Below are 17,345 nucleotides of genomic sequence, written 5' to 3' on the forward strand. Positions count from 1 at the left end.
GCTTTACTCTCCAGCAAGCGCCCTCAAACTTACCTACATCAACCCATGCAACTGATCATCAAAAACCACCCTCCCCTCCCGTCAGCATCACAGCCCCGTACAAAGCCAGCGCCACAACCAAAATCACCCCCTAAGTTTCAAACCAACCACCCCACCACCATCCCCAACCCGGCACCCAGCAAACCCCCATCCATTCCCCTTCTCCTTCCATTCTCCCCAACCCCAGCGCTGCTGGTACTACTACTCACGACATTGTCCGGCCTCGGCGTCGGCCGTTCAGTAGGCAGCCCAGTCTCAAACGTGTAGCTCGTCGACGGTGTCACGGTGATACTGCACGAGCTCCCACTCGGCACCCCCTCCAGACTGCATCCGAGCGATACGACATCCGACTCGATCGAGCTTATCACCGAAATGAACGTCTCTAGTGCGAAGGGCTCCTCTGTGATTTGTAGGAGGGGGTCGTCACACGCGTAGGGAATGCCAGAGTTTGAGTTCTCTTGACAGGTTTGGCCGGTTAGACAGCACCATGTTGAGTCGCACGGGACTGGGCAGAGGAGGGACGGTCCGTCCTGGCGCCGGAGGGGTTTGGCAGGGTTTAAGGCGATGGTGTGGGTGGTAAGGGATAGGAAGAGAAAGGTTGAGAGCTTCATTTTCGGTTCCGAGGCGGATTGATCGTCGGTGGGAGGCTGCAAACCGGGAAAGGCGAAACGATGGATGAGCGCCATTTTCGAATGAGGGGAACTAGGTACCTATATATGTGCCTTCTGGGACTTTGCCACTCAGTAGGTATCGTCCAAAGCTGCCCGCTATCAGCGATCGTGCGGTTGCATACACCTTGAGTTGGTGTAACCGTCGATCCGACCTCGCCTGCGATAGACCGAGTTTCCTGTTTGAAACACCGCCTCCGGATAGCTCAAGTCGATCAAAGTTCACGAGAAAGTGGCGTTCAATATAGGGGCTGATATCCGAAATGCTTATTATGTGACAGGTGCTATCATGGCGAGATTGCAACGTGGTGGCTGAAGCTGGACCACCATCATGAAGTGGGTGTGAAGAAGCGTGGGGAGCTGCCTGACGCGTGCTGGCGACTAATAGAGACAGGAATCCAAGGCCGTGAGTTAAAATAGCTGGTTATAAAGTGGCCCTTCTCTGGATGGAGCCAAGGTCGAGGCTTTTGCTTGGGCTGGTCATGTGGTGTCAAGTCCGTGATCGACCATGCGGCGAGCAAGTCGAGCTCCAGATCGGCCTGGAGCAAATGCCCAAGATGCTCCAGTTTTGCTCCAAGACCTCTTACCTCATGCTTCAGCCACCACCCCGTATTCCCCCAATATTGACTCAGATCATTACAACGACCCATTACCAACACCTCCATTAATCCCAAACACCACGAGCAACATCCCGACCTCCCCACCAAACATTCCACATAATCCAGCGGCACCAACACCACCAGTCCCACCACCGACAACCCCTCCTCAACCACCTCTCACCAACTCTGCAACCCCTCAAACTCCCGTCACTTCCCCAATCTCAACCATCCCCAACCAGCAACCATCCAACCCATCTTCCACCACCTTCACTCCTTCCTCCCCAAACCTCTCAACCCGTCTCACCAAACTCCTCACCCGGCTATCAACCCTCCCAACACCCCCCGTCATCACCCACCTCCATAAACACCTCAAAGTCCCCACCATCCTTCTCATCACCCTTCTCCTCTTCATCTTCGTCACCCTCATCTCCTGGCAAGCCCACAACCTCGACTGGCCTCTCGCCAGAATCCCGATCCCCTCCGGCATTCTCCTCCTGACAATAGTAGCCAAGTTCACAGACTGGGCACTCGCCGGCGTAACCGACGACGCCTGGGAACGACTGCAATGGGGTCCATTACTGCAGCGAGGCCGAGGGAACATGTTGACATTCCTGGTGATGGGCTCCGGGTTCGGGAGCTGGTGGAGGGTGTTATTTTCTTCGGGGGTGCAGCCGGGAGAGGAGACGAAGTTGATGAGGCTGAGGAGGTTAGTCAGGACGAAATGGAAATGGCGGCCTCGGTTCAGCGCTCGGTTCTGGAGTTTCATCCGCATCTTCGTTTGGTTGTTTGTCCAATTCCCAGGCTTGATTCTCATGGCTATGATCGAGAACAAAGACTCCTTCCGCCCAACAGCATGGGCGGACGTAACCGGTGGGTTGGGGGCGTTCAACGTGAGCGCGGGTTGGTTCCAGCCTGGTGACCCATCCACTTATCGACAGGTTTTTGGCATCCTTCAAGACCCAACCATCACGGTGACTACCACGCCAATAGGTGAGGAATGTAGTCGGGAGGATAGCTGTCAGTCGTACATCTTGTCTGGGGGGACAACCCTTGTTCAGCCTTGGGCTTTTGTACCGCGGCAATTGACTGACAACCACGCCTATGTAATTGAGAACGCGCCGGCGTATCAAATCGATGGCTGGGAGACCTCGTTCAACCATTCGTTGCCGTATGCTTCCTGGACTGACGACCAGTGTCGGGTGTTCACCTCTCAAAGCCCGCTGGGTGCAGTTGATGGCTCGCTTCAAATTTGTGTGAAGAACGATGGAGATGATGGACAGTTGTTGGCAGGTGAGTAGCTCCGGGTTTCCCAAAGTCTTCAGCGCGTCGACATGCTAACGTTTATCCCCGTCCTCAAGGCATCCGAGAATGTGGTAGCAACGTGGACAAGACCGGCAATTGCACCCTTGATCCGGCCTATCCAGGGTGGGATTCCTTCCCGGCCTTCTCATCTGTCATCGAACTGTATCGACTGAACGTAGACCTTGTGACAGACCGTCACACCCAGACCATCATCGAGCTGTCCAACCAAGCTAGTCCAATCAAACAGATAATCGCCCCTGAAGACTTCCTCGACGCATTCGCCCTCCTTCTCTGCCCCTTCCCCACAAACTCGACCCAAATCTCCCGATGGTGCGCCCCCAACGCCGTGAACCAACAGCTCACAGCTTCGCTCGCGTGGAGAATCCAACTGGCCTACAGCGAGAGGTACTTTGACAACCAACTCTCCATGGACATGCTTCGTAATCTCTTTGCAACGGTGTTGTATATGTTTAACCCAGTCTATCGGGCTATTTCCATCGATGGTTCCGTGCCGTGGAAACCCAACGAGACAGTACCTGGGCTGCCACCAGAGAACACCTTTCGAGGGTCCCCAGCCATCCAGTCGAGCTATGTCGCCCCGGCTACTTGGACTGTGGTTGCTTTCATCGTGTCGGCGGTAGTACTAATCTCTGCGGCGGTCATCGCGATGGTTGTGTCGTCTGTATATGCCGATATGCCTGACCTTAACAAGTTCTTGGTGTTGGATGGGATGAAAGTCGTTGTCGTTGATCCCGCAACGGGGGATGAGACTTTCTTTGGCGATGTTGTATGTCGGGAGAAGACGAAGGAAGGAGTTATTTATATGGCGAGCCGGACGACCGTCTGTCTTGCGAGTGGGGCGACAGCAGGGAGCGACGGGAATGCATCATCACCTGCTTCGAGATGATGGGCTGATGGGACGGTATAGTTTGATGGACGTTGTCCTATTTCTGGATGGCTTTTTTTTCGGTGGCAGAGGAAGGTTGTCGATACCAAGGAAGGTTGGGGGAAGGTTTGAAAACCTTCGCTCAAGTCTGATGAAGGAATTATGGTGCTCGAACACCTCGTCAAACTTTAACCCAAAATCTGGTGAACATTTTGATGAGCTTGTGGCACGCTGTCGAGCGTGCCAACAGAACTGTGATAAAAGCGATGGTACTGTACAGCACAGGGAAAATCAGCTCCGGAGAGCAGAATCCTACCTCCCACACCCCCTCCCAGGCAGGGTCTACACCCAATCCAGACCTATCTTTATCAACAGAACCTGTGGCGGCTCACAGGGCAGAAGCTCTAGGGAGCAACCTGACTGAATATCCACCGGGAGCAACACCTCCCATAAACGCCACCCTCCGCACGTTGAATCAGCTGTTGAGTTAAGGGGCTTAATTTGTTTGCCTACCCGTACCCACCTAAAAGCCAGGTGGATGTGATCGAGAATGTTCGTCTTGCATAAGGTAGAGACTTTATCCCCGCACATTGCCCCCTACAGAGGTTAGGGTTACATATGGCCCTCATTTTGAGATGTTTAAAAGGCCAAGTTCGGTGCTGGTTGTTTTCTACATGCTGGGCTGCCTGGCAACAATGATCATATCATAGATGATGGTCCTAGAGTTGGTAGCTGCCGCCAACATTGCTGCGCCAGGCGGAAGGCACCTTCTTTCAATTCTACTTGTGGAAAATTATTTACGGTGGTGATGCACGATTCAGATCATTTGCTGGTGCGTGGCGGGATGAGGCAACACTAAATTGCAAAGCCTCACTATAAATCAAGTTTTCTTTTTGTGTCAGGTTTTCTTGCCTCTCCTTGTATTTACCGCTGAGTCACAATCAAAACATCGCACCATTCCTCATCTACCTCATCGCTGCCGACTTGATAGTCCTCAGCATGAACGGCTGTTTTTCATTCGCCAAGTACGCACTCGTTCTCTTGGGAGCGCTATCTATCCACATGTGCTGTGACCTGCAACGCGCGACTTGTCCATACCCAGGTTGTGTGTTTCTCAACACCGAAAAGCCGTGGACCCTCCAGTGCGACGTTTATCGTGCGAGGGTGAGAGAGAGCCCGGGGAAATGGCCACCATATTCCTACGTGATCTGTCCCAATGGTTTCACTCCTGAGCCGCCCCCGAGAAGGGGGCATCTAGGAGTGGCGTCTGATTACTGCGAATTCCACAAGAAAGAAGTCTTCACTCGGCTATTCAAACATCGTTGGATACCTCAGGACAAGTGCGAGGTGAGGCGGACAATTAACGCCTTTGTTTCAACCGTCACAGGGGCACTTTCGGCAAGCGAAGACTTGGAACAGAACATTTGGGGCCAAGGTCAGAGGGGTATAGACTTCCCCAGGGTTCCATTTGGAAGTGTTGGGTGGAATCGGCCGGCATCGTCATACCTCTATGAGGAGCCCATCTCACCGCGAACGGTTCCGTCAGCGATAATATCGAACCTTGGTCCCGTTACGGCTGGACCAGGAGAGCACCACCATCATCTCCGTTGTGCACCTCTACAGACTGCACTAGATGATGTGTTCTATTTCGACTTGCCGAAAGAACTTCAAGCGTGCAATCCGGCTGCAAACGAACAAATGGGCATGGTTGATGGCGCGCAAGTTCACTCTACTCAAATGCAGAGCAACGCCGCATGCGGAGACTTGGTGGAAAATCTTGGACAAACGCACCCGTCTAGAGTGGAGAAATCCAACGGGAAGGGGCTTTGAATGATGGGTAATTTCAAATATCCGTAAGGAAGAGGAGGAACTGTGGAGAGGACTGGGAGCAATAACATCGGGGGAGCGTGGCCTGGTTACCTAACACAACCAGGTCGACATCGAAATGGAAAAGAACAACACGGAAATGAAAACAAGAACTTCGAAGTGGAAGAAAAACAACATGGATATGGAATATAAAAGGATATACGTGGTGGCTATCCGTGTGAGACATGACATCAAGACGCCCGAAGATTCTGAGAAAGCTATCCACCACCCACCACCACTCCACGTGGAATCAGTACCCTAACTCTGTGTAGGCAAAGAGACTTTCGTTGGGGCTTCAAGATCTGCTGGTACCTAAATAGATACGAGGTAGATAGCTCACGTGCAGCTTTCACAGTCTGGCAGCTGGCATGGAAACAGAGGAAGTACGAACGAGCGGAATATTATCGGTCCTCAACATCTAGTGCAGACTTGGAAAGAGGAACCGTCGTGAGATCGGCGGCGTCTCACCACGGCATGGTGTCACACGAGATGAGCCCCAAGCGTATCTGAGGGTCATGGGGGATATTCTTAGGTAAGTATTGAGATCTCCACATAAAGGCCTAACTCACTATACTCATCTAATCCTGCAAGAGAGCTTAACTGGACGGAAGCTCATATGCGCGGAGTAAGGTTAGAATAAAAGCAGGCAGGCAGCGTTGAGTTGAGCATACCTAGTGCATTGTCGTGATGATCACGTTTTCAAGAAAGAGAATCTAACGAAAGGGCATTCGAAACCGAGCCTCTAAAAGTTGGATACTTTTAAACGCCTTCCCTTCACTCATACCATCTCACTGTTCGAACTTAGGGCATTAGATTCCCTGAAATCTTGCTCAGGTAAGCCACCTGTTAAGCTATGTGGATAAGGTAGTGTTTGAGCGGTAATGATTGGGGTTATCGCTGTGGCTCGATGAACGTTCACTTTTACAACTAAAACTTGTTCACGACGCCTCATGATCTCTAGATACATGTAAACTCTGTCTATCCTTTTCTCATGGTGACTGCTCCCTTTTACCCCCGAGTCCATCACGGTTAGGGGTGTGGGTAACAGTGTCCGACACAGTGCCTCCATCTTTCGCACAGTCTTCCCCACACGCTTAATCCGACGTCATTGAAGTTCATCTGATGCTCGGCAATTCTCACGTACCACATTTATAGGTGTAGGCCAAAGTCAACATGTCTTCAGGAACCGATCCATCAGCCGCGAGAATTGTTTCCGTGAAACCACTGGTAAGCCTATCCTCATTACCCCATCTGGTGTATCCCATACTACCACCTCCCCTCCTTCTCACATGTCTAACATCTCACTCAGGAAAACAAAGACGCCCGCTGGCTCAACCTAGTCCAGTGAGCTATTCACTCTCCAAACACTCAACTCAAAGTAATAACCCCAAAATTAGAATAGAATACCTCACCCCCGACGGACAAACCCGCCAATGGGAAGCCATCCACCGCACCACCACCCCTAAATCCAGCCCAGGCGGCGTCGACTCTGTCCACATCATCGCCGTCCGCTCTTGCTCATCAGACCCAAGCAGGAAGGAGATTCTCCTAGAGAAACAATTCCGGCCACCAGCGGGCAAGGTCTGCATCGAGTTCCCCGCCGGACTGGTCGATCCCAACGAGAGCATCGAGACGTGTGCGCTGAGAGAGCTGAGAGAGGAGACGGGGTATGTCGGGGAGGTGATGGGCAAGGTTGGGGGGAGTATTGTGATGTTTGGATGTGAGTTTTTTTCTTCTAACTGTTGTTATGTGAAGAAGGATACGCTAACAATGAACAGCACCCGCATCTTCGGCGTAGGTTTATTTCTACAATATGAATAGACAGAATACTAACAAACACCCAGCGCCAAAACAGTCTTCATCCACGCCACCATCGACACGGGCAAACCAGAAAACCAGACCCCCGTCGCCGAACTCGAAGATGGCGAGTTCATCGAGCCATTCTGGGTCCCGCTTGCCAGTCTACACTCCCAAATCAGAAGGCTAGCCGAGGAAGGTTTCGCCATTGACAGCAAAGTTGGGATCTACGCCGAAGGCCTAGAGATGGGACGCTCGCTCAACAGTGCCTAGACGCTCACTAAAAAGGACCAAAACTATACCCCTCTGAATCCATTTCATTTTACTGCCATTCATAAACCCTCCTATCTGTCTCACCTAATCCAAAACCGGCTCCTCAATCTCATCCACCAACCCATCCCCCAACTCGACCCTCTCCTCGAAACTCCACCCCAAACCCCCCTCCTTGGCAGTCCACTCCCTCTCCTGGATCTTCGCATTTCCCTCGTCCACATCCGCAAAATCAAACACCCTGTAATCAGCATTCATGTACCACCTCCCCGTAACTCCCGCTCGCAAAAACCCCGAATGTGACACGACGATGATCGCCTTTTCTTTTCGTTGTTTCAAATCCCTGAGAACCTCTTGCCCTCTGGCCATGATGGCTTGTTTAGTGTTGAAATACTTTTTCCCAGACGGGGAGGTTTTGTCGGGATAGACTGGGTCGACATGGTCAAAGTTTACCTGAGGGAATTCAGACTTTAGAGAGGGGATGGGGGAGCCTGTGTCGCAGGGTTGGGTTGAGTTTTCTGGGGGGAAGTTAGTCATATTGTTGGGTAATGAAAGGGGAGGGAGCGGGGAATACCTTGCCACCCGGCGTGAGCTTCAAAGGGGATGCCTAAATCGCCAAAGGCTAGGAGGGCTGTCTCGATGGTTCTGCGCATGGGGCTGACGATGACGAGGCCTACTTCGAGCTCGGGGTTGGGGCCGGTGATTTTGGGGACGAGGTTTTGTTTGAGGGAGTTGCATTGGGAGCGGCCTAGGACGGAGAGTTCTGGGTCGGGGATGGTGTAGTCTTGTGTTGCTGGGAGGGGTGTTAGTTGAATATGTTCTGATATAATACATCGTAGTATTAGGAAGATAGAAGGGGCACTTATTGTCAACATTGTGAAGGGCCTGGGCGTGCCGGACTAGGATGATAGTTGGTGGCATGGTGAGATTACAAGTTTAGGTTGCCAAAGTCAAAGTTGGATGGAAACAAGACAAGTTCAAATATGACTTTGTAGAAGTATCGTTCCATGTCTGTGGCGTAAGGTGAGAGGTTGGGCTTCCTGGACCGTGAGTCAGGGGTGAGATGAACACTGTGCTGGCACTTGGCGGTCACCCACGTCAGCACAGTGCGCATCGTTAGAGCGCAAACTGTTTGCGCCAAGCTATCGGTGACGGGCCGCGCGATTGACCTTTTCTTTTTGCTGGCACAACACGTTCCAGCACCATCATCAAGCCTTCAAGGTTCTCAGCAAGCAATTGACCGTCATCATGCCCAGCAAACGGAAGCTGGATCTTCCCCCGGCTGAAATCTACAAAGCAGCCAAACTCGCCTCCAATGGCTCCCGACATGCTCACGTAGAGGAAGACGACGATCTCGAAGCTGGTCCAGCTCCCCCACCAGAAGACGATGATGGCGACTACGGTCCATCAGCGCCACCAGAGGATGACGACGGCGACGACGAAGAAGGCCGATTCTTTGGCGGCGGGATAACAGAAACAGAAAAAGAAGTCCTCGATTTTATGGATTCCAATCAACAATCCACCGCGTTTGACGCAGGCCCCGAAACGATCGACGGCTCCTGGCTCAAGAAAACCGCCCTCTCCTTCGAGAAGAAAATCTCGCGCAACGCCGAGCTCCGCGCCAAATTCGAAAACGACCCCAGCAAGTTCATCGACTCGGAAGCCGACCTCGACTCGGCAATCAAGTCCCTCTCCATCCTCTCCGACCACCCATCCCTCTACCCCCTCTTCGCCCAGCTCGGCAGCGCCGCCAGCCTCGTTTCCTTGCTAGCCCACGAGAACACCGACATCGCCATCGACGCAGTAGAGATCCTCTCCGAGCTCACAGACCAAGATGTCTCCGCCTCCGAACCCGACTGGTCCTCCCTCGTCAACGCCTGCCTCGAGGCCGATCTGTTAGGTCTCCTAACCTCCAACTTTTCCCGCCTAGACGAAACCAACGAGTCCGACCGCGAGGGGGTATACCACGCCCTCTCCCTCCTCGAAAACCTTTCCAGTTCCCCAACCATATGCGACAAACTCGGCTCTGACAAGCCCCTGGTTCAATACCTCCTGAACCGCATCTCCACCCCCCAAGAGAAGGAAACCTCCCAAAACAAACAATACTCCGCCGAAATCCTGGCCATCCTCGTCTCCTCCTCCCTTCGCAACCGGACTTGTCTCGTATCCCTCAACGCGGTGGATATTCTCCTTCAACAGATCGCCCCTTACCGCAAACGCGACCCAGACAAGAGCTCATCATCTTACACCCCCGAATTCATCCGCAACTCATTCGAGTGTCTATCCAGTCTTGTCTCCTCTCCCGAAGGGAAAAAAGCCTTTATCGAAGCAGAAGGGGTGGAGCTCTGTCTCATTATGCTGAAGGACGGGGGCCCAAAGATAACCAAACCGTCCTCACTACGACTGCTCGACCACGCATGCGCGTTTTCTCCCGAGATGGCAACCAAGATTGTGACAGAGGGGGGGTTGAAGACTTTGTTTACGATGTTTATGAAGAATAAGACTTCTGTAGGGCAGACAACGGAGCATCTAATCGGGATATTTGCCTCGATGCTTCGTTTCCTACCAGCCGAGTCCCCTGAACGAATCAGGACGCTGGCAAAGTTTGTCGAGAAGGAGTATGAGAAATTAGAAAAGACAGTGCAGCTAAGGAGGGAGTACGCTGCCAGGTTGGGGGTAGTGGATGCTGCTATTCAAGAAGAAAATAACACGCTGGATAGGAAAGAGAGGGAGGAAATGGAGGATGAGTTCTTCTCCAGGAGGCTAGATGCGGGGTTGTTTTGCTTGCAGAGTATAGATGTTGTTCTTGCCTGGCTCATCGCGGAGGATGATGGCGCTAGGGACAAAATCAAAAAGTTGTTGGCCGACCGGGATGAGGATCTTGGGGTGTTGAGGAAAACGATACAAGAGCAGATTGAGGGGGTGGATGAGGGGGGCGAGGATGGGAGGGAGACGAAGGAGATGTTGAGTACGTTGATCAGGTTTTTGGTGTGAAGTTGTAATAAGAAATTAAGAAACCACACGGGACAGTGGAAAGAATGTAAAGCGATGGCAAAATGATTATGTGAATCTTAGGTGACTAAACGCCCGCAAAAATAATACACTGCTCTCTCCTTCTATCCTCTGTCAATCCCCCTCTCACTAACGCCCCCCCCTTGTATCATGACCACCCCTCAAGCAGCAATAGGCTCCGGCCTGGGGTTAAACACAGCCTCGAGCAGATCATTGATGACCGCGTCCTGGTTCTTCTTGCCCGCCTCCCTGATCTTGGCGATCTGAGCGTCGGCCTCCTTGTTGGCTTCTTCCTCGGCGGCCTTGTTGCCTTGGCTGTGCTGTACTTTCCATTAGCACCCAGTCCCCCTCTATTTTCTCTCCAGAAGACAAACCTCGGCCTCAAACTTCTTGTACTCCTCCTCCTTCTTGGTGCGGTAGGCTTCGATCTCCTTTTTGGCTTCGTCGCGGGCTTCACGGACGCGCTTGGTGCGGTCTGTTTTTTTGTGAGTGGTTGCTCGATCGGTGTGGTGGTATGGGAAGGGGACGGGAACGTACACTCGCGAGCTAGACAGGACGGACAGAGGGGTGTTAGCTTTGTTTATGGGATAACAGTCGGGCGGTTGGAGGTGGGGGGAGAATACCCTTTTGCACAATCTTGCTGGCGTCTCTCTCAGCCTACTAATATGTCAACTACCACGTCATGGAATACATGCTGGCAAAAGGGCGACAAACGTCGAGAAGGGTCTGGATCCCGGCGGAGTTTTGGGCCGACTGTAGACAGAGCAAGCTGTTAGCAACGGTGATGGATGCGACGGGGGGCAATGGCAAGGCAGACCATCTTTAATGTATGGGTCTGTAGTTATCTCAAGCTTGGTTGGCTGGTTGGTTGGGAAGGAGGAAAAAGCGACACTGGCTGGCGTGATTACAAGTCGTGTTGAGTTGATGTCAATGTCTAGATAGGTCGATGGATGGATTCAATGCTCTTGTTCTGATGTTGTCGCTGCTGCGCAACCAACAGCAGCTCCCACACCACAGCTCCCCCCGCAAGGCAGGGATCCAGGGTTCACCCTGCCGCTGACGCTGACGTACATTTTGCCTGCCGCCAGAACCCAACAAACAGGCGGTCAGAACCGGCAGAATTGATCGCCCTCTCAACATCCCATGTGTCAATCGCAATGCGACTGACAAATCGATTGGAAATAACCTCTCCCAAAACGAATCGTCACAATAACAAACCAAAAAATGTCAAAAGCCTCCAAATTCACCCTCCTGGGAACCTCCCTCTTCGCGCTGGGCACAGTCGTCTTCGTGCACTACCAGCAAAAGGCCGAGCAACAAGTATGTTCATCCCAAACCTCCAATCTAGATGGCCAGGATAGGTTATTGACCCGAGAACAGGCCATGCACCAAGGCGTAATCCGCGACATGGAACAACAACGCCTAAAACGCGAGCGACAAGCCGACTTCGACATGCAGCGCGCCCTCGAGGCCGAGTACAAAAAGGACCAAAGCGTCAGGGACACAACCGCCGAGATGGACCCAGCACTGTCAAAAAGAGGGGGGTTGAACGTGCCGGTAGCCAGGTAGCATTGGTGGTGGTCAAGGGAAGAGAAAAACACACAGAGAGATAGATACCCACGATGGCTTCATGTATAAAATATGTATCATTACACTTCTCACACATCATCTTACGTACCATATTGTTTGCGCTTATATCTACAAGCAAACAAACGCAAAAGACGAAATGATAATCCCCCCCGCTTCCAGTCTCGCTGCTGCCTTTCAAACGCAGAAACGTTGCCGGCTCCTAAACCAAAGCCCACTTCAGAATAATGCCCATCCCTACCTGGCAGGCTACCTTTTAATGACAAAACCTCTTGCAAAAACGCCAAAACGTCCCCTTGCCCAAAACGGATGCATGTGAATTTTATTTGTTTTGTTGCTCCCCTCTTGACGGCTAGCTTGATTGCTGGGTATGGTTGCTTGCCGCCATTCTCAACGAGACACCTTTGCGGTACCCAACCCCTCAGCGCGACTAGCGGACCGAGATACCCGACCTGCTGGTAAACATGCGCGAGGCAATGCCCATCGACATGAGCTCCTGGAAAAGCAGCTTGGCTGCGTACGGCATGTGTACCTGCGCAATCTTGGTCTTGTTCTTGCAAGGCCGGCATTCGAAGGATTGCTTGGTGAGGTTCCTGGAAAAATCATCGTTAGCATCTTGTTGATGAAAAATAAAAAGGGGGACCTACGCGATAGGCGTCATCAACCCGCAAATCTCGCAAATGTGCACGCGGTACGCATCAGACACCTCAAACAGACGCTCCTTCAAGAACGATGCGGCGCCGTGGGCAATCATACAATCACGTTCCATTTCTCCGAAACGGAGACCGCCGTCTCTGGCACGACCCTCAACCGGCTGACGGGTCATGATCTGGACCGGTCCACGAGCACGCGCGTGGATCTTGTCGTCCACCATGTGTCTGAGACGCTGGTAGTAGGTGGGACCAAAGAAGCACTGGGCCCGGAGCTTGCGTCCAGTGTGGCCGTGGTACAGGATCTCGAAGCCACGAGACTGGTACCCCTGCTCGCGGAGCAGGTCAGAGACTGAGTCGACCGTCACGTCCGTAAAGGGGGTGGCGTCGCCTTCCAGGCCCTTAAGTGTGGCCACCTTGGAGAGCAGACACTCGACCAAATGGGCAATGGTCATACGGGACGGAATGGCGTGGGGGTTGATGATGATGTCTGGCGTGATGCCTTCGGCCGTAAAGGGCATGTCTTCCATCCGATAGGTGAGTCCAATGGTACCTTTTTGCCCGTGGCGAGACGCAAACTTGTCGCCAATCTGAGGAATCTTGGTTGTCCGCACCCTGACCTTGACGTAGCGCATGCCGTCTTGGTTGGTCGTGAGCACGACCGAGTCCACAATACCACTCTCGGTGCTGCGAAGAGGCGTCGACGCATCACGCTTGACATGCTGCTGCTGCCGCTGCCCGAGTTCGGCATTGTCAGGGTTGATGGGCGACGTCTTTCCGATGATGATGTCTTCGCCCGACACACGGATGCCAGGAGCAATGATTCCGTCAGCATCCAGTTTGTCGTACGTCCCGTGTTTCAACCTCAACGTGTCACCGCGGGTTGGCTTCTCAAACATCTCCACAATGTTGATACCCACCCGCTTCTCGCAGTCCGTGTAGGAACGGAAGAACAGACTGCGGAAGATGCCGCGATCAATGCTGCTCTGGTTCATGACGACGGAATCTTCCTGGTTGTAGCCAGAATAACAGAGGATGGCCACAATGGCGTTCTGACCGGCAGGCAACTCACGGAACTTGAGGAACTCCATGGACCGCGTGGTAGCCAACGGCTTTTGTGGGTAGTACAGAATATTGGCCATGGTGTCCATGCGGCGGGAATAGTTGGTAAGGAAGAAGCCCATGGCCTGCTTACCCATGGCAGACTGGTATGTGTTACGGGGCGACTGGTTGTGGTCGGGGAACGGAATGATACTGGCGCAGATACCGAGAAGCATGGCGGGGTGGATTTCGCAATGCGTGTACATGTGTGTCGTCTTGTTGACCTTGGTGCGGATCCTGTTGTTGCCTTGGCCAGAGGTGGTTTCGATATGGAATCCTAGCTTGGTCATGCGGAAATCATCCAGATCCTGAGGGGTCATGCAGATCATGGTGGTTTCTTCCTCCTCGGCGTCCAGGTATTCAATGGCCCCCGACTTAAGGAGACCTTGCCAACCCCAGTAGTCCGGGTGATACTTGCCAAGTTCCTTGTCCCTTTGGAGCCTGGCAATGTGGTCCTTGTTGAGAATAAGTTGCCCTTTTTCTACGCCGTGGTTGCCCTTCTCCTCTTGCTCAACAGTGAAGAGCGGTCTCATGACACGGCCGGCATCAGAGAAGATCTTGAACTCGCGCTCGCGAATGTCCCGAACAAGGGACACTTCGAAACTGATGACATTCTTCCGCCTCAGATCTTGTACCAACGTGACGAGCTGCTTGGGGTCGTTGTGCACACCCACCCATGTGCCGTTCACAAACACCTTGGTCGCGTTGGGCGCACGAAGCGGCTCGTACTCCTCCAAGACATCCATGCCGCGGGCCGTCATGAAGTCGACGATTGGGTCAGCCGGAGTACCCACACTCACGTAGCACATCAGAGACAAGTTCTTGACCAGACCGCAAGCCTGTCCCTCGGGCGTCTCGGCTGGGCAGACCAAACCCCAATGGGTGTTGTGAAGCTGTCTGGGTTTGGCAAGCTTGCCGTCACGCCCGATGGGCGTATTGGTACGTCTCAAATGGGACAGCGTGGAGGCAAAGGTATAACGGTTCAACACCTGTGACACACCAGCCGTGGAGCTCATGGCCTTCTTCTGATCACCCCAGTTCCCGGTGGCCAACGAGTACTTGAGAGCGTTTGTCAATGTGTTGGCCTTGATGCCGAGGGCCAGAGTGAAATGCTTGTTGGTATCGAGGCAGCGCTTCATGTACCCCATGAGATCCTGTGTCATGCGACGAACAACGCCACGGAAGAGCTTGGCCAAAAGCGGACCAGCCAGATCCAACCTCTTCTTGCCAAAGTGATCACGGTCGTCAGTATCCCTGCGACCGAGCGCGCATTGGAGAAGCTTGTTGACCATGTAGCCCAAGAAGAAGGCTTTCCTCGTTTCACAACCTTCTGTCTGTGAGATGTGGGGCAACATCTCCTTCTGAAGAAGATCCTTCGCGGCCCTGATGCGGTTCATGCGGTTCTGACCCATATTCCCGTTGCCACGCTTGCCGATAAAGTCCAGAGCGATTTCTCGGTCCTGGATGCAGAAAGCCTCCTCGATGCAAGGCCGCAAAGCCTCGAGCATCTGTGTGTCCTTCCGATCGTAGCAAATGTGGTTCAGGATATCCTCGTCGGACACAATGCCAAGAGCACGGAAGACGATGGCGAGGGAGACGTCCTCACGGACGTAAGGCAGAGTAACGCTCACGGTATTGGCCAATCTGCCCTTCTCGTTGGATGCCTTGGTGTGCAACTTCATTTGCAGCGACGAAATCAGACGAGAGCCCTTTTCAAGAGCACTCCTGATCTCAGCCTGGTACGAGACACTACCTCCTGGTGGCTTCTTGAAGACTTGGACAATGTTGGCCGCCGATCGCTCCTGGGCGATCAAGACCTTCTCGGAACCGTTGATGATAAAGTAACCACCCTGGTCGTAAGGGCACTCGTTGAGCACAAAGAGCGACTCGTCGTCCTCGCCGTACAAGTGGCAGATTTGCGACTTGACCATGACGGGAAGCTTGCCGAGGAAAATGAGATCGCCCCTATCGTTCTCCCCCTTGGAGCCCTCTCCAGGCATGTCGCTCTCTTCCTCCTCCCATCGAATCGTCATCGGGTGCTCGCCCGTCTCCCGCATAAGCTCGTGCTGCTCATCGTCCAGCTCGTTTAGTGGAACGGGCTCGTTGATGGCAACACGGGCGCGCTTGGAAACCTTGCAGTACATGGGCGCAGAGTATGTGAGGTTACGGTCGCGGCACTCGTAGGGCAAGAGGCTGGTTGTCTCGCCTGAAATTTCGGTGAGGGTGGGCTTCGAGATCATGACGTTGCCGAAATGAATGTCGTATCTCCGCAGGGCGATATCTCTGCCCTGGTCGTCACCGGGATTGGGATGGTCGAGTGTGAGATCGGCATATTCGTCGACGAGAGACTGGATGGTGCTGCTGGTGAATTCATCAAAAGAATCAATCTGTTGCGACACCAGACCCTTCATATCAAAGTAGGCCGAGATGACATCCCAGCAGTCCTCCGGTGTGATGGCGGCCTCGTCCTGATCGACGCCCAACTCGTCGCCATTTTCGTAGTTGTTGTCATCGTCGAACTCGTCGCCGTAGCCGCCATACGACTGACTCTGGGTCGCGTAATCAGCCATGGTTTGATGATTGTGGTCGGGTTGGAATTGGTGGGAGAGATGCCCAGCAGCCAGCTACCGAGTGGTGGGCAAAAAAGAGAAGATGAGCGACGGATTAGAAATCGCCACAACGAGGCGGCGCGCGCATCAACTTGGGAGGAGCGCAAGGCCCTCAGCGCATCAAAAAGAAGATATTCGCAAGTCGGTAGCTATTCTCCTGGATGCGGAAAGGAGTGGGTGTGTATGTAATGGCGAAATGAATGGAAAAGTCGCGATTCGTGAGTCGCTGGGCTTTGGAGGCGGCGACTGGTGATGGTTTGTTGCTGGACGTCGTCGCCTTCCCCAGTGGAATTTCTACTGGCTGGAGAGGCTGAAGGTGCGGCAGGCACACCGCTAATCCCGGTTGGGTCAAAGCGCAGGGACCACGTCGACAGCTCTTTGTGCTGCACGTGATCACGCATCAAGTTCACTTCATTCTTGGCCCCACCAAAAACCGCGAATTTTCACGCGTCTTATCTTAACTTGTCGCCTTTGGCCCCTGCTCCCTCAAATGCAGTCAGATGCCGAGAAACCCATCATTGACGTGTCGGTCCACGAACACAATCTACCATGTTGCCATATCGAGGCACAAAGCCTCAATGTGTGTCCAATCAATATCGCACTGCATGAGAATAAAACATCATCCAGTCTCTTCCTCGAATTTCTATCTGTCACTGAGTGAGAGCTTCCCTCCTCAGTCAATCAACCGATTCGTTTTCATTCTTTTTTCCAGTGAGCAACCAGAGCCACTTTCTTCTTTCTGAGGCTCTTTTACATTGACCTCGGTGCATCTGTCGTTACATGGGCTCCACTCACCTTGGGGGTCGGTGTTGATCAGAACTACTGTCTGTGTCATTGTTGCACGTTTGACTTCTCATGATTTGGTGTCTCTCGGGTCAAGCATGTTGGGCCATCATCCTTTGTCAGTTCATTTCCCTCAAAACCATCACATTTATCAATCCTGTCACTCTGATCTCTAC

At 52.9% G+C, this 17,345-nt stretch overlaps 9 protein-coding genes across 9 annotated transcripts; 5 read left to right on the forward strand and 4 right to left on the reverse strand.

The window, feature by feature from the left end:
• Window positions 1-137: 137 nt before the first annotated feature.
• On the reverse strand, window positions 138-725 carry QC762_401630 (uncharacterized protein; the record flags this gene model as incomplete). The annotated part of the gene is made up of 1 exon (XM_062889618.1): window positions 138-725. One exon carries the CDS (start codon window positions 723-725, stop codon window positions 138-140), a length of 588 nt encoding a protein of 195 aa, XP_062743142.1.
• A 445-nt stretch (window positions 726-1,170) lies between these two features.
• QC762_401640 (uncharacterized protein) lies at window positions 1,171-4,092 on the forward strand. The gene is made up of 2 exons (XM_062889619.1): window positions 1,171-2,596; window positions 2,665-4,092. The coding sequence occupies exons 1-2, from the start codon at window positions 1,216-1,218 to the stop codon at window positions 3,513-3,515; spliced, it is 2,232 nt and encodes a 743-aa protein (XP_062743143.1). The 5' UTR covers window positions 1,171-1,215; the 3' UTR covers window positions 3,516-4,092.
• A 401-nt stretch (window positions 4,093-4,493) lies between these two features.
• Window positions 4,494-5,324, forward strand: QC762_401645 (uncharacterized protein; the record flags this gene model as incomplete). Its single annotated transcript, XM_062889620.1, has 1 exon — window positions 4,494-5,324. One exon carries the CDS (start codon window positions 4,494-4,496, stop codon window positions 5,322-5,324), a length of 831 nt encoding a protein of 276 aa, XP_062743144.1.
• A 1,019-nt stretch (window positions 5,325-6,343) lies between these two features.
• YSA1_2 (ADP-ribose diphosphatase) lies at window positions 6,344-7,488 on the forward strand. The gene is made up of 5 exons (XM_062889621.1): window positions 6,344-6,587; window positions 6,670-6,704; window positions 6,758-7,080; window positions 7,139-7,154; window positions 7,205-7,488. The coding sequence occupies exons 1-5, from the start codon at window positions 6,534-6,536 to the stop codon at window positions 7,428-7,430; spliced, it is 654 nt and encodes a 217-aa protein (XP_062743145.1). The 5' UTR covers window positions 6,344-6,533; the 3' UTR covers window positions 7,431-7,488.
• On the reverse strand, window positions 6,978-8,302 carry QC762_401660 (uncharacterized protein; the record flags this gene model as incomplete). The annotated part of the gene is made up of 3 exons (XM_062889622.1): window positions 6,978-7,945; window positions 8,002-8,220; window positions 8,290-8,302. 3 exons carry the CDS (start codon window positions 8,300-8,302, stop codon window positions 7,515-7,517), a joined length of 663 nt encoding a protein of 220 aa, XP_062743146.1. The 3' UTR covers window positions 6,978-7,514.
• A 373-nt stretch (window positions 8,303-8,675) lies between these two features.
• Window positions 8,676-10,421, forward strand: QC762_401670 (uncharacterized protein; the record flags this gene model as incomplete). The annotated part of the gene is made up of 1 exon (XM_062889623.1): window positions 8,676-10,421. One exon carries the CDS (start codon window positions 8,676-8,678, stop codon window positions 10,419-10,421), a length of 1,746 nt encoding a protein of 581 aa, XP_062743147.1.
• Window positions 10,422-10,600: 179 nt separating this feature from the next.
• On the reverse strand, window positions 10,601-11,259 carry QC762_401680 (uncharacterized protein; the record flags this gene model as incomplete). Its single annotated transcript, XM_062889624.1, has 6 exons — window positions 10,601-10,759; window positions 10,814-10,914; window positions 10,977-10,985; window positions 11,063-11,096; window positions 11,154-11,192; window positions 11,257-11,259. 6 exons carry the CDS (start codon window positions 11,257-11,259, stop codon window positions 10,601-10,603), a joined length of 345 nt encoding a protein of 114 aa, XP_062743148.1.
• A 358-nt stretch (window positions 11,260-11,617) lies between these two features.
• On the forward strand, window positions 11,618-12,227 carry QC762_401690 (uncharacterized protein). Its single transcript, XM_062889625.1, has 2 exons — window positions 11,618-11,759; window positions 11,820-12,227. The coding sequence occupies exons 1-2, from the start codon at window positions 11,664-11,666 to the stop codon at window positions 12,006-12,008; spliced, it is 285 nt and encodes a 94-aa protein (XP_062743149.1). The 5' UTR covers window positions 11,618-11,663; the 3' UTR covers window positions 12,009-12,227.
• A 229-nt stretch (window positions 12,228-12,456) lies between these two features.
• On the reverse strand, window positions 12,457-16,712 carry RPB2 (DNA-directed RNA polymerase II subunit RPB2; the record flags this gene model as incomplete). The annotated part of the gene is made up of 2 exons (XM_062889626.1): window positions 12,674-16,712; window positions 12,457-12,619 (listed from the first exon to the last, which is right to left on the reverse strand). The coding sequence occupies exons 1-2, from the start codon at window positions 16,345-16,347 to the stop codon at window positions 12,457-12,459; spliced, it is 3,837 nt and encodes a 1,278-aa protein (XP_062743150.1). The 5' UTR covers window positions 16,348-16,712.
• Window positions 16,713-17,345: the final 633 nt, after the last annotated feature.

The sequence above is a fragment of the Podospora pseudocomata genome, chromosome 4 (assembly GCF_035222375.1).
Source record: "Podospora pseudocomata strain CBS 415.72m chromosome 4, whole genome shotgun sequence".
Classification (NCBI taxonomy): domain Eukaryota; kingdom Fungi; phylum Ascomycota; class Sordariomycetes; order Sordariales; family Podosporaceae; genus Podospora; species Podospora pseudocomata.

Coding starts and splice junctions, on each gene's coding strand:
- QC762_401690 (XM_062889625.1), top strand. CDS start 11,664: ATGTCAAAAGCCTCCAAATTCACCCTCCTGGGAACCTCCCTCTTCGCG. Junction 11,760..11,819: donor AGCAAAAGGCCGAGCAACAA/GTATGTTCATCC, acceptor ACCCGAGAACAG/GCCATGCACCAAGGCGTAAT.
- QC762_401640 (XM_062889619.1), top strand. CDS start 1,216: ATGCGGCGAGCAAGTCGAGCTCCAGATCGGCCTGGAGCAAATGCCCAA. Junction 2,597..2,664: donor TGATGGACAGTTGTTGGCAG/GTGAGTAGCTCC, acceptor CCCGTCCTCAAG/GCATCCGAGAATGTGGTAGC.
- YSA1_2 (XM_062889621.1), top strand. CDS start 6,534: ATGTCTTCAGGAACCGATCCATCAGCCGCGAGAATTGTTTCCGTGAAA. Junction 6,588..6,669: donor TTGTTTCCGTGAAACCACTG/GTAAGCCTATCC, acceptor CATCTCACTCAG/GAAAACAAAGACGCCCGCTG. Junction 6,705..6,757: donor CGCTGGCTCAACCTAGTCCA/GTGAGCTATTCA, acceptor CCCCAAAATTAG/AATAGAATACCTCACCCCCG.